The following is a 13,856-nucleotide window of genomic DNA, read 5'->3' on the forward strand; positions in this document are numbered from 1 at the left end:
GCCAATTACATCATGATATAAAGTAGTTCTGGTGCAAAGATTAGTCATCCACGAACTCATAGTCCTGAGGTAAGAAAAATCTGTTCTGCTTCTTAATGAGACTAGAATTTGGCAAGGTGCCAGTCATGTCCAGTGACTGCCAATCTGGCAGTGCTGTCTCCAAAGTCGGATGAGGGTTCTGCCACATTGGATTAATGATGACTGGACGAAAAAGAATCTCCATGGGATTCATAAAGGACCCATGAATGATGAACTATTAACATTGTCTTCTTTTTTTTTTAAATAAGGAAGATATTCTGCCTGATGAATGCCAGCAAAGGTGAGATATCTGTATGGAAGGACTGAGTCTCTGACCACATAGGTCAAGAAAGCATCTAGAGCAGAGTGGTTAAGAGAGAAGACAACCTTTTAAAATTTGATCCTTGTGAAAGGAAGCCAGTCTATTTGTTTACTTATATACCAACAGTTGTTAAACACTTTGAAACTGAGTAGTTTAGGATGTTGTAAAGAAACATTTGCATCTGTGTTTATGTTAACTAGCGTACAAGTTAATAATTTCAAGGTGATGCCCATTACTGTGTGTAATAAGACCAGATTACTGAAATACTCTGATAAAATGCCAGATCCTCCAGACAAGTCTACAGTGAAAACAACAGGTGCCAAAAGGCAATTCTGAAGATGCTGCACAAACTCAATGAAGTAGCAACAGTGCTGAGTAAAAAGAAACTTTACCTGACTATAGTTAACAGTAGAAGCACTGTCTGTAACGAAGCACAACAGCATGGCAGAATTGAATTTATGTTTATTTTACATATTTCTTATCACATACAAATTGTTTTTCTTGACTATGGGTGTATTTCACTTACTAGGAGTATGTATTCTTCCTTCTTGAAAATAAAGACATTAACTATTTCACCTATGTTATGCATTATTTAAAAACTCTAATTATGTGTATGCATAGGAATATTTGAGGAAAAAGTAATGACTGATTTGGGAACATTATCAGTCTAAAAAGATAATGAGTAATAATCAGAAACAACACTGCTCAAGAAAAAAAGAAACATTTCCAAATAGAACAAACCTTTAAAACCATCAGGATAGACTTCAGGAAGGAATTTAGTGCTGATGTCTCCTTGAACAAAGCGTGGATGGATGATCACTTCTCGAAGTAAAGAAATATTGTGAGCCACACCTGAAAACAAAAAGCAAATCAATACAAAATCAGATAACAATTATCACAAGTACATTAGGAAACAATTTATAAAAATATGAACTCTTATTCTGGAATAAATACTTGTTCACAACTTTGATACCACAGTACTGATGTAATTAATGTAGATTTATCAGTTTTGTTTCGCTCCTGCCTCAAGACACCCCTCTTAAACACTCAGTTTAATCAAAGTAAACAATCTAAATTTTCACCTCATGAAGCCTAATTCAAACGCCTAGTTAAATCAGGGACAGTAAGCACAATCAAGAGACTTTTAGCTCAGTTCTAGAAGATGTAGGCAAGACCAGAGCCATCTGTTTGAAATGACAGATTAGCCATTTCAATGGCTAATGACAGTAAATATTAACTCGATTCCAATGACTCCTGTGTGGAAGATATGCACCATGCTACACCTCAATCACAATAATGAAATACAGTAAAAAGTTTTGCCACTTAACATATAATTTTACAACATTTGTATAATTTGTAACTCATAAGAGACTCCTGTGGAACAAAGAAACTCATTGCTTCCTCCATATGTACCTTTATCCAACCCTGCCTGGTCAATTCCTTTATTGAATGTCCCAGTTCCCCTTTAGCACTACTCCATGACCCTGCTAGGCATTTGCCCCCCCCCTAAAATTATTTCTTTAATTTAAAAATTATTTATTATAGAGCCTTTGTAGCCAGCTTTGCCCTTTAATTTCTTTGAATATTATATTGCTTTATTTTTTCTGAATTTCTTCATCTCTTTTCATTCCACTTCTCAGCCTGAATATGATGGTCATTAAAAGTTATTTCCCTGTAATACTAAATACAAGGAAGTCTTTATAGGAGTTTGGAGAGGAAAGGTGGTGCAAAAAAAAAATATTAAAAAAAATCCATAGATCATTTAAATTGCCTTCTCCTTACTGCAAATAATTTTCAAAAAGAAGATACTTTCTCTTCAGAGAGTAGCACACAGGTAGTACACGTGAAGGGAAAGTTTAAGATAAGAAAAGTTTAAGCTAAGAAAACCACCATCTTTATCTCACCTTCTTCTCAATTTTAGAAAGAGATTGAACAGAAAATCTGAAGAGCCATGAGAGTTCAATCCCAGTATGATTACACAGAATAACACTGGCTCATATACGTTAATATTTCTTAAGGGAAGCTGAAACAGACATGCAGTTCAGGAGCATCGCATGGGTGGCTGCAGGTGTGGATCTATTCCAGGTACAGAGAAATGAGGAAGCTGCTATGGGAAAGAGGTTATCCAACCTCAGCTGGGCACATTCTCATCCCTCAGGAAATACAAAGTAATTCACATTCTTTCCTCTCAATGTCAGAGGAACAGGTAACCCCAAATCACATTGTGTTTGCCAGGTCATATGAACTTTGGCTTTAGCTACACACCATGAAGTAGAAAATGCAGAGCACATCACAAAACATTTTTATTTTGTAAAAATCTATCTACACATTCAGATCTCTTGTAAACCACAAAATTCTGAACTTCAACTTTAGATATGCTTACTTACAAGTTATTATGATTGTGATGACATGATTATGATTAATGATGACATGACTCAAAGTTATTTGCACTTTTTTCTAAAACCTTTAATTTTAAATAACACTGAATAATAATTCATTGTAAACTCAAGTATTTCAACTGTAAATTAAGTTATTTGGAATTTTTTCCTTTATCAAGATCTCACCACAGCAAAGATAATAGCAACACAACAAATGCAAAGTGCCGTGGCTACAGAAGGAAATTCTTTTGCCCTTCTACTTCTTTTTCTTGTGTTTTTCCAGTTTAGAAGTATGAACAACATTCTTGTTATTTTATATGCAGACCAGTTCAAACAGTTTCAAGGCTTTCTTCCCCTACTAGTCTGCTGGTGTGAATTTTCAAGCTCTATGTGTGGTCATCACTGAAACCACTTTCAACACACTGCGTCAGTCTCATTGAATCCTGAAGTCACAGCTTTAGAGACTAGTTCATGAGCCATTAAGTAGCACATTACAGAACTAGTTCAATGATGACATGATAAAAATTTGTCCATTTGATTAAAAGATCAGCTTCCTTTTGTTGCCTGCAACATAAATAATCATTCACAGACCCTGATTTCATAAACACTGAATGAAACTCACACTGCAACTCCACTAAGCAAAAAAAAATTAAAAATCTTATGCTAAATGACTATAACTCAGAAACAAAGAACGTCTGGCTTTGGCTGCTAAAATTCCCCACAAAATTTCTGATTTGAACAGTAACTTGAAATATCAGAGAGACTTTATCTATCAAGCACAGATTCAGGACTATAATTCAAAGACAATGAGGAGCTTTTCAACACTGCCCAACTTTGAATCCAGGATTTAAACATGCTACAATGTGTAACCAGATCATCTCACATTTTTCTTTCCTTAACTGCTATAAGATCCCTGGTGAGACGATGGTTGATGACAGATGACAGAGCTTGTTTTCTCAACTGACTGCCCAAAAAGACCTAAAAATCAAAAAAGTACTATGAGTATTTTTAATTATTTCCAACTCGTGTGCACCAAAAAAACAGAGGCCTCTGTAATGTTTTTAAACTTCAAAATTCCTCTAATAAGTTAAACAGACAAGCCTAGGTGCTTGGGAAGCAATATGACATATATTTTACATACGCAAACTAAAAATTTAATACACAAGTTTCCCTTTAAAGTATCAAGAAAGGCTATCTTTATCAGTCCCTGTGATCATTATGTGAGCAATGACTGCATGGTTGATCTGCTTCTCAAGACTAAGTTGATACCTTTAGTGATATTCCAAATCATACGGGGTTTTTTTTTAAAAAAAAAAGTACCAGTGTAATCCTTCAGAAGTCTAGAAGTTTTAGATTTGCAATTTAGCGTGACCTCTGTCAAAGTTCATAAGGTCTCCATCTGTGTGTAAGTAACTGCTAGGCTACAGAAATATGGACCCCTAGAGCAGCTTGCTCCTGACTACCTGCTGCTTCCAAAACACTGGCCAGACATTAGCCTCACACTCTCACAGGATCAAACAGAGGCTAACAGGCAGTGCTTATTTCATGCAAAGTTAGACACTAAACTGAAGTATATTGTATTTATGTTGCAGTGGTTTTCAGGGAATTTTGCTTTTTCTTGACCAGGTCTACAGTCTGCCAGGAACAAAATCACATTTGTTAGCGTGACAAGCCATGACATTTTCAACAAACAAACAAAATCCTTAACTATATCAATTTATTTCCCCCCAGAAAACAAAATTTCACTTCAGCACCATCTTTTTTACGTTAAGACTGATGCAGAACTGCAGTTACAGTTATATTCTTCTTCCCTTTAAGTCAAAATACAATAAAAAATAATAATCACTGTTCCTTGTACCTCTATTGTTTCATTTCACTTGGTTGTATTCTTCATAAAACATTACATCAGTAGAAGCTCAGTTTAAGATATACCTCTTGGTTTTCAATTTTTACACACCATTTTCCAGAATACACTTCTAAAAGAGAGCACATCAGCATTTAACTTCTGGAGATCTAATGAAAGTTTTAAAAATTATATATTCATATGCTTTATATAAAATATGTATCCTGAGGTTCCATTAATTTTCCAGTTAAATTGTAGTTATTGCCTAATGAATACAGGAACACACTAAATAATCACACTGTTCCCCAAAGCTTATTAGCAACCCCTGTTTGAAGAAGCCCTCATTAAAAAAAAATAAATTAGAATCAGAAGAAATTACTCTCCGTACTGCCTGTCTCTATCTTGCCTCTTTCCCTTCCTCATTCTCTGCCTTAAAAACTCTAAGTATACCAGATTTTTCACTAACTTACAAAATGTAGCCTAACTCCTAAGCTGTACTCACAAGAAAACAGCAACACAATAATAAAATCCATTTTATAGAAAACTAATTTTATAGTAGGTTTATGAAAAGGATATCACACCACATTTTTACTCACTAAAAATCAGAAGTTGGAATGCCAAGGCACAAAACCATAGGCAATGTTTTCACTATAAATATTTACTGACACTAAACATATTCAGTGTTGATTAGCCTTTTTACAGTATTAAGCTTCTGTCATCTTGATGCCTGCAAACACAAATCTGCATTTATCCACAAACTTAATTGGAGTACTACATGCCTCTCTGTAGATAAGCAGTTGAGCAGACTTAACTTGCTGATAATTTCAAATTGTACTAAGTGGAACAGAAGTAACTTTATCTGCATACATACTGATTGCAAAACCAACGTGTGGAGTACAGTAGTAGAGGTTTCTCTTTTTAAAAATCCAGCAAAGCTAAATTATCCCTCAACAATTTAAATGCTCAATAAGAATAAATGTGATGAAGCTTAGAAGGCATCCTGTTTCTATAAACAAAATATTAAAAAAATATTAACTAAGCTCTACACTGAGCATTATGAAACACTGATTACATTACTGTCCACTTAAAACAAGAACATTATCCGATTTGCATAGACTATGAAAACACCACTTACTTTCAACACATGAACTTCTCAAGTCCATTATTACTACCCAGCTAGCCTCCACATTTGCAATTCCAAAAGTTTTCATAATATTCCCCCAAACCCTCAACATTGAACTGTTTAATTGTCTTTCAAAGTTTGTGTTTTGCTACAATTCACTTCAGAGCAGGCTATATGCATACAAAGTCCCATCCCAAAAGCAAGAAAAATAGAGTTTTTAGCTTTGTAATTTTAATACACAAACATCCACATAAAATTCTCACATCGTATCATTACAGCACTGACCCTCAGAGCTGAACATGTATTTCAATTAAAACAACAATTCTTTCAGATATTCAGGTCTGGAGATCACAGAACTCAGAATAAAGGGGTAAAAGCAGATAATATATGGTAATATCCTACTGTAAAAAAACAAGTTCAAACTGAAACTAGATTTTGTACTGCATGTAGTTCTGAACTTCTTAGCAAGAGTAAGCAGACCATTATTTACAGGATTAGCAAACACATATGAATGTTTGAATCAGTAGAATAATTGGAAGCAGAAGTTAAGCAGGCTTTGTCAAGAACAAGTGAAAGAAAATGAATGGCCATTCTGCCATCATCCTCTCCTCAGCCATCCTTTTACTCTAAAGATGGGGAATAGAACACTAGGACAACTTTAACCCTAAGTGCCATAACTAGAAATAATAGCACTTGTCTTTCAATGACTCCTCAACCTGGCACATTGCATTTCTTGTTTTTCACTGCCACAAGTCTTTTTCCCTTAATAAAAGAGAGAAAAAACCACACAAACAAAAACAAAAACTTACGTGACAGAAAAGGTACCTTATTTTTCTATTCTGCACCAATAAGACTGCCTTCCTCTTTTACCTGTACTTCAATTGTTCTTCCCTCTTTCTTTTCCACAGGACAGCAGTAAACTATAACCCTTCCTAAATTACACACCATAACATTCCACTGACAAGTTGCCATTCCCACTCCCTCCCTTGTCACTGGCTTAAGAAAAGAAGAAGAGAAACAGAAGCAGCATCTTCCCTCATGCTACCATCTGAACTCCAAGCTGATGCTACTAAGCATCCTGAAATGGTCCTTTCTAATGATTTCAACCTAAACTTGATTCTTTCCCTTCTCCAATTTCAGTTTCCATACTGATACACTTGGGAACCTGCTGGTCCCTATTGCAAAGGTGAGAACACAAATACTCTTGCAGATGTACCAGTGTGTTACCTCTGCTATGCAAAAGGGAAATTCCACAGTTCAGTTGTATGACCTGTTGCAGCACTTTTCAAAAGCACAACCAGAAAAAACAAGGTTCATTTCTTTTTTAAGAACAAACACTATATGCAGTTTTGCAGTTAAATAGGCTTACACACAAAGATTGTTTTGTTCACAATACCAATGAGCACACTTGCATATTTCCATGGGATCAGAATACAGGAGAATGTAAAACTTACAAGTATACTGCCATTGAGATAAGCCTTTTAAGTTAAAACAAAATCATTCAGTACTTTATGATGTTTGGATCCAAAATAAAGTTTATTGTGAAAAGTTTTGTATCTGAAATTAAATTATTTGAAATAAATTATAAAATACTAAAATTAAAGTTGAGGGCTTTTTCTTGTGCTCTAGGATGATCCAGGGAGGTTGGGCCACATGACCCACTGTGGGCCCTTCCAACCTGACCCATTCTGTGACTCTTGGAAAGCCAAGCCCTTCTCAGAACACTAAGCACAGCACTCTTTTTCCTCCCAGTTAATGTTTATGGTTGCCAAAACTCAAGACAACAGTTCTGCTGCCACTGTTCTGGCAGGTCTCCCCTCATATCAGAGTTAACTTCTATATTCCCCTTCCCCTCAGACATTCACCACAATTATTTACCACTTTTCTCTTTTCTATTTTATGTTTGCTCTTTTACCCTACGCTGGACGATTCTCCATTCCCAGCTGGTGGCTCCCTTATTTCCCCCTCATTTCTACTCCTTCTTGCTCTATCTGCTGCTTATGCTTTCCTCAGATGTTCCTTTTTCCACTCTTCTTTCTCTCAAATGGTCTACTACATTGCTCTCTCCACATAGCAAGCAGGAACTCAGAGAACAGTTGACTTGACACAAAGACTGTTAATTTCATGTTACTGCTTTACATTTGAATGCACAGGGAAGATAAAAAGCGAACAGAGGTCAAAGGAAAGATTACAGGAATCTCTGCACCCAAGGATATGAGCTATCTGTCCATCAGACCTCTAGTGAATTAATAATCAGTTCCACTTGCTGCATAAGCATAATCATTTCTTTTATCTAAATAAATAAAAACAACATTCATGAATAAACTTTCCAGAACTTCATACTGGATTTTACATACGCCTTTGACAAGGTGGTGTCAGGTAAAAGGCTGGACTAAATCTCAGAGGTCTTTTTCAACTTGGTTGATTCTGTGAAATGAACACATTATGCAGCATCAGAAAATACATGACAAACATATGCTAAAATTTTAGAAAAACTGAGAAGGAAATCATACCATATCATGTCTACACACACAGTAGATACATTGAGAGGCATTCTTTCAACACCCTATTTCTGTTATTCAAATTAAACAGAAAAGCAAAACAAAGTTTCTGAAAAAAGTATCATAAAATAAGAGAGATGAACTACTAACGACAGCCCATGCTCACAGGAAACAATTTGTGCCTAATCCTGATGAGCAGCAGTGCCTCTGTGCTTGACTGGCATCTCCAACTTTTGAGTATTCACAAATTCTCCAGTAACTACTGGACAAAACAAGAAGCACATCTTCTTCAGACAAATCTGGGTTGGACCCTTAACATGAATCATCCCTGAACTACACTGGAAGACCAAGAGATAAAAATGCTACCTACTTAGATCCTTTCTGATTCAGAAGTCTCAACAGAGGAGTCAGTTCCAGTCAGAACAATTTAGACTGTAAAGAACCTCAAGAGATCATTTAATCCAATACACAACTGAAAAAAGCGCTATCCTAGACTTTCATCTACTCCCGTTAATAACAATGGAGATATTACACTGGAGGAAAAAGATGGAGATTACATTCCCATGACCACATTTAATCTATCTTGACGCAGTCTTGAGTTAGTCACACTTTTAGAATCTACCAATGAAGAGACTATATTATTTCTTATTTCAGTGTGCACAAGTTGTCACCAGCCAAAAACGTAATAAAGTGTTAAGGCAACAGGCATTTTCAGGGCACAGTATTGTTGCAAATATCCCAATTTGATTTATTCAACATTTATAATGAAGATACTGCTACTACAGGCACTATATGATGCAGCCTTGGTTCCTTAAGTCAAATTTTGCTTAAGTCTGCTTTCTTTACAAATATTAGACTACTTTTTTTTAATTTAATTGATTTCCTTCATGATGTTGTCAGGCAGATCTAACCGGGAAGGACAGCTAAACCACGAATTCAAGGCCAGGTACTATCTGGTCCTAGAAAACAAGTCAATAAAGACTGTAGTCTGAGGACTTGTTCCCTGTAAGCTGAATGGAGCTAAAAAGCAATGGGGTAACTTGTGGATATCTTAAAGTCACAGCAGTAGAAACTGAATGTTTGCTCATACAGCAAAGTCCTTGCATTTCACGCTGCCAGCATGTCTCAACTCAGCCTGGATGAGTCACCCTCCTGGAGGGTCATTGTGCTACTTCAGTCCTGGATTCTCTAATGGGACCGCCATGAATGATATTATACAGTGGCATTTGCTCCAAGAGGACACTTGTCTTCTAAGAACTGGATAAAAACCACTGATTTCACGCAGGTCAGTAAGCAACTATCGAAACAGTAGTGACTAAAAGTCCTTACCAACTTTTGCCTGCTTTGAACTGGTGACACAGAAGTGATGGGAAAGACTCCATTCTCCATTAGCAGTCCCTAAGCTACCCACTACATGGTCCTTGACCTGTTACCCAGTCACCCTATCCCATTCCCACCCTATGTGAGTGAACAAGCATCTTTGTTTATGGAAATTGCAATCCTTGGGAATTTAAATCTAAAATTCTCACAGTGTACATTATCAGTACAACTGACACTGACTTCAGCTGGTATTACTTAACTAAAATGCTTTGTAACTCAGAAGAGACTTATAACTTACAGGGAAAAAACACACAGTCTCTAAAACACAATACAAACATAAATGCTGCTTCCCAGGAAATCAGGAGGGCAAGAGGGCTGTGTTCTGAAATAGGAATCTGAAGCACACTATTCAGGAAGACTACAGTAATCTCTAGTTATGTACAAGCTTGCTATTCAAACATAAAACCAAGTAATTTCAAAACTAGATTAAAAACTATTTCGTGTCTTTTACTGACAAAAACTCTGTTATGGAAAAAGGTTCATGTAAGGCACTTTACATAAGATCAAGGTGGTTTAATATTGTGTTACATACCACCTAACATTTTAAAGTAAAATCATGCACAATCATTTTAGAAAAAAAGGAGTTCTGCACACATCAATGCAGTTTAGAACATTACAGACTGGACAGTTTCTACCAATTACACTATCAAGAATCACAGGTCAAACATACTATATTATCCACAAATTTTCCATTTCAACTGAACGCTGAGAAGAAACTATCAGCTGTTTAAAACTACACAAAAATCCCATTGGTTTTCAAATAGAAACCACTAGCCACTACAAGTAAAAATGTGTTCTGAAAATTCATCTACTTTTGAAATGTATGGTACATTTCATTTTGTGCTTTGCAGTACTTTAAAAAAGAAAACATTCCCTCCCTGTAGTCCATGTATTATCTCTTTCAATATATTTAATAGATTAAGAGCTTTTTTCAGATAGAAATACTACAGAGATATCAGAAGTGAACACAAATGCATACATGCACACTAATAAAAAGACTGTAAAAACCTCAAGAATACAAATTAGTACTTTTCTGGTGTAAAGTGTCACATCCTTTAAAGGCATTTATATATCTGTGGAACTGTTATTAGCTACATACACATCTGTGTAAAACACCTAAGGACAAATGATCAGGTTCCATCCCACATTATAGTACACAATAAAAAATGATGCTTCCCACACAATTGCAATATTCTCATTAAATATAATACCTCTAAGCATCACTTGCTATTAATACAACTCAGTGTGAATCCAGAGCCTGTTTCTGTTAAAAACAACACCAACAAAAAACAACACCAAAAAAAATCCCACCTCACATCAGTCAACTACAGCGGTATAAATTTCTCTGTCATATAAATTTACTCAGCTGTTATACAGCAGGGGATTACATCAGCACATTGTATTGCAATAGCCTAATGGCTCGAGTTGCACCAATATAAAACCCACTTTAGAGTTAGTAGTTCATTTACAATGGCCAATTCTACCATGTATCTAGCTACCCTGTTGTAGAGGGCTGTTCATTTTCCCCTAGATATATAAATCTTTCAAGTATGATACGGCATCTGTAGTATTCAGCAGCCAGCATTAAAGCCAAACCAAGTTTTACAGAAACTTTTACAGAAATTTTTACCTCTCTTATCCTGAGTTGTGTCCTTCCTATTTTCCATAAGGAAGACCTAAAGATTTTTCCCACACAAACCATGACCTCCCTCACTAAAACCTAGTAAGAACGAAAGGGTCAGGGTTGATTCACCCCTGCTGCTTGGAAAGGCTGGAAGAACAGCTACATCTCCTACGCAGTCAGCCAGCAAGAGCTGAAACACATGCTGGCCAACAGTCTGCATCTGTATTTGCCCAAACCTAAACAATTACCTTGAAAATAAGAAAAATATATACATACACAATTAAATACTGCATTGTGATATCTACTATCAATATACATAACTCCTATAAAATGGCAACTACTTTAAAGTTCTTACAGTACAGTGGCCTTTTTTCCCCTCTACAACATAATAAATCAATTATATGCTACCATTCTGTGAGAACTATGAGTTTAAGGAAATTATTTAAATATTTATCTCATAATATTCAAAGAAAAAAATGGATGAAAAATTGGCTCTTTACAGTTGATGTATCTTCTCAGCTTAATTAACACAAGCTTCTCCCATTTTAATTTGCACTTAAGAAGCAGGAACTTTACTCAATTTGCTAATTACTACATTTTCAAGCTGTTTTCTTGAAATAGATGACAGCCTACCACACTAGGAATCCAAATTTCTCTAGTTACCTCGAATTACGTAATTGTCCAAAGCCTCTTCCATTCTTTTCAGTGCTTCAGCTCTATTAGAGCCATAGGTAATCAGCTAAAGAAAAAAAAAAAAGGTATTTACGTCACCTAGAAACTAAATGTTTGCCTCTAGAATCTGAATAGCATTTAAAAATGAAAATGATTTGCAGAACTTCTGCAGTCACAAAACCCTTTCTTGCACATTACTGTATCTGTGCTTCAGAGGCTCCCTGAAACATCAAGAAAAAACTAAGATATCTTAACCCATTCACTCAAAGAAGGCCAATCATTTCTCCTTCATACAAATTTAATCATTTAAACAAGCTCCCAGAAAAATCAGAGCAAAGGTTCAATATCCAAGTTTACTCTCCTGACTCATAATGCCTAACCAACTTCAAAAGATGTAATTTTTTTGACAACTGAACTCTGACTATGATGTCATATTTTAATTTTACCAATATGTTACTGATTCATAAGAACTAACACTAAGAGACACTATCAACCATTTCTTTCAATGCTTCTTTTTGGAAGCCAGAATTATTGACATTTTCATCCTGGCTAGACTATGTTAACAGAGATAGATTGGCAGCATCTAAATCAGGCAGTACTGGCTGATTTTTAAATCACAATCTTTTTAATAGTCAGAAACTGCAGGACAAATAAATTACAGTGTCAAAAGGTAAAAAAAAAATTATTTAGAAATGACACTAAATTTCCTCCACTCCACATTTCCCTTCACTTCTCTTATATTCCCTTGAGGCCTGTTATGCCTGGCACCTTCAAAATACTGATTTACCAATCCTTGAACATGCTCTCACTTAAAAGATTCATGTATAGAATTAGTGCTTCATACTTTCAGAATATTGAAAAACAATAATCAACTCACTTTTGAGATCATGGGATCATAATAAATGCTAATATCACTTCCTTGTTGTATTCCACTGTCAACACGTACCTTCAAAAATAAGAAGTAAAAATAATTACATATTGGTGTGAAAAAAACATTTCAGCCCGAGGATCAAATCTACCCATCAACCTTACAACAAACACCCTCAAAGCTTATCAGGTACATTTTACCCTCTGGAAGAACTAAAATAATTATTTGTTTTTCAGAGAATCTGAGAGGAGGGAAGGGAAGCTTTTTCCTCCACCAGGAACATTTGAAAATTATTCTCTCCTTTAAGAGAAACTTGACTGCAATCTTCAGTCAATAGTCAAAATTCTCGATTGTTCTCCAGAACGCACAGTAAACACACTAAATTTGATCTAACAATTTAGGTGGTGTTACACATTGGCTTCAACTCTGAACATGTCCAATTCTGATTTACTCCCTGGAATAAAACACAGTTGTAATTATTTTTCTGATTGGCATGAAGGATGACCCTTATAATCACACCCTTTCTGCATCTATATATAATCATATTCCTCATGTTCCACTACAGCTATTCCAAGGGTTTCAGTAGGAATAGAAGTAGAGAGCATTCAGCAGGAACTTTGGAGTTCTGCTTTATCAGCTCCATAGGAATACTGATCCTGTGGTTTTCATGTCTGTAACACTTTCCTTCTCTGCCTCACCCTCTCAACTGTAAAACATTTTTTTTCTGTTGCTGCTGTTCCCCTGAGGCTTTAATGTTTACACAGCTTTTTCCATGGCTTTGCTTTGTAAGGACACAGCCTCAATTAAAGCTCTGATTCTGCAATATTCATGGAAAAAAATAACACAAGTTCAAAAATTTCTTTTGAAGAGTCTGATTGCTGTTAACCAGCCAACAAGTGAGTTAGTATATTGCTGATTCTTGTTTTCATCTCTCAGTTTGATTTCATCACTGTAACAATGAGGTTAGCCATATAAAACTTTTCAAATGAGCCATTTCTGGGGAATAAATATTTATTAAATTGTTGATTCTGGAATTTGAAATATTTTTTAAAAAATAATCAAAATAACTCGAGAGCGATAAACGCATTCTGGGGATCATCAGGATGGAGGGCTCTAATCAAAGCTGT

At 35.6% G+C, this 13,856-nt stretch overlaps 1 protein-coding gene across 2 annotated transcripts in view; it reads right to left on the reverse strand.

Annotated features, from left to right (window-relative positions):
• The window catches only part of PCCA (propionyl-CoA carboxylase subunit alpha), a 278,565-nt gene that overhangs the window by 141,742 nt on the left and 122,967 nt on the right, over nucleotides 1–13,856 (reverse strand). For both annotated transcript variants that reach the window (XM_051780610.1, XM_051780611.1), the window contains exons 15-17: nucleotides 12,739–12,807; nucleotides 11,853–11,928; nucleotides 1,082–1,192 (exon numbers count right to left, since the gene is read on the reverse strand). In XM_051780610.1, coding sequence (XP_051636570.1) covers nucleotides 1,082–1,192; nucleotides 11,853–11,928; nucleotides 12,739–12,807 — 256 coding nt within the window. The remainder of the gene's footprint in view (nucleotides 1–1,081; nucleotides 1,193–11,852; nucleotides 11,929–12,738; nucleotides 12,808–13,856) is intronic.

The sequence above is a fragment of the Manacus candei genome, unplaced genomic scaffold, assembly GCF_025592945.1.
Source record: "Manacus candei isolate 608988 ecotype Guabito, Panama unplaced genomic scaffold, ASM2559294v1 h1tg000014l, whole genome shotgun sequence".
In the NCBI taxonomy this organism is placed as follows: domain Eukaryota; kingdom Metazoa; phylum Chordata; class Aves; order Passeriformes; family Pipridae; genus Manacus; species Manacus candei.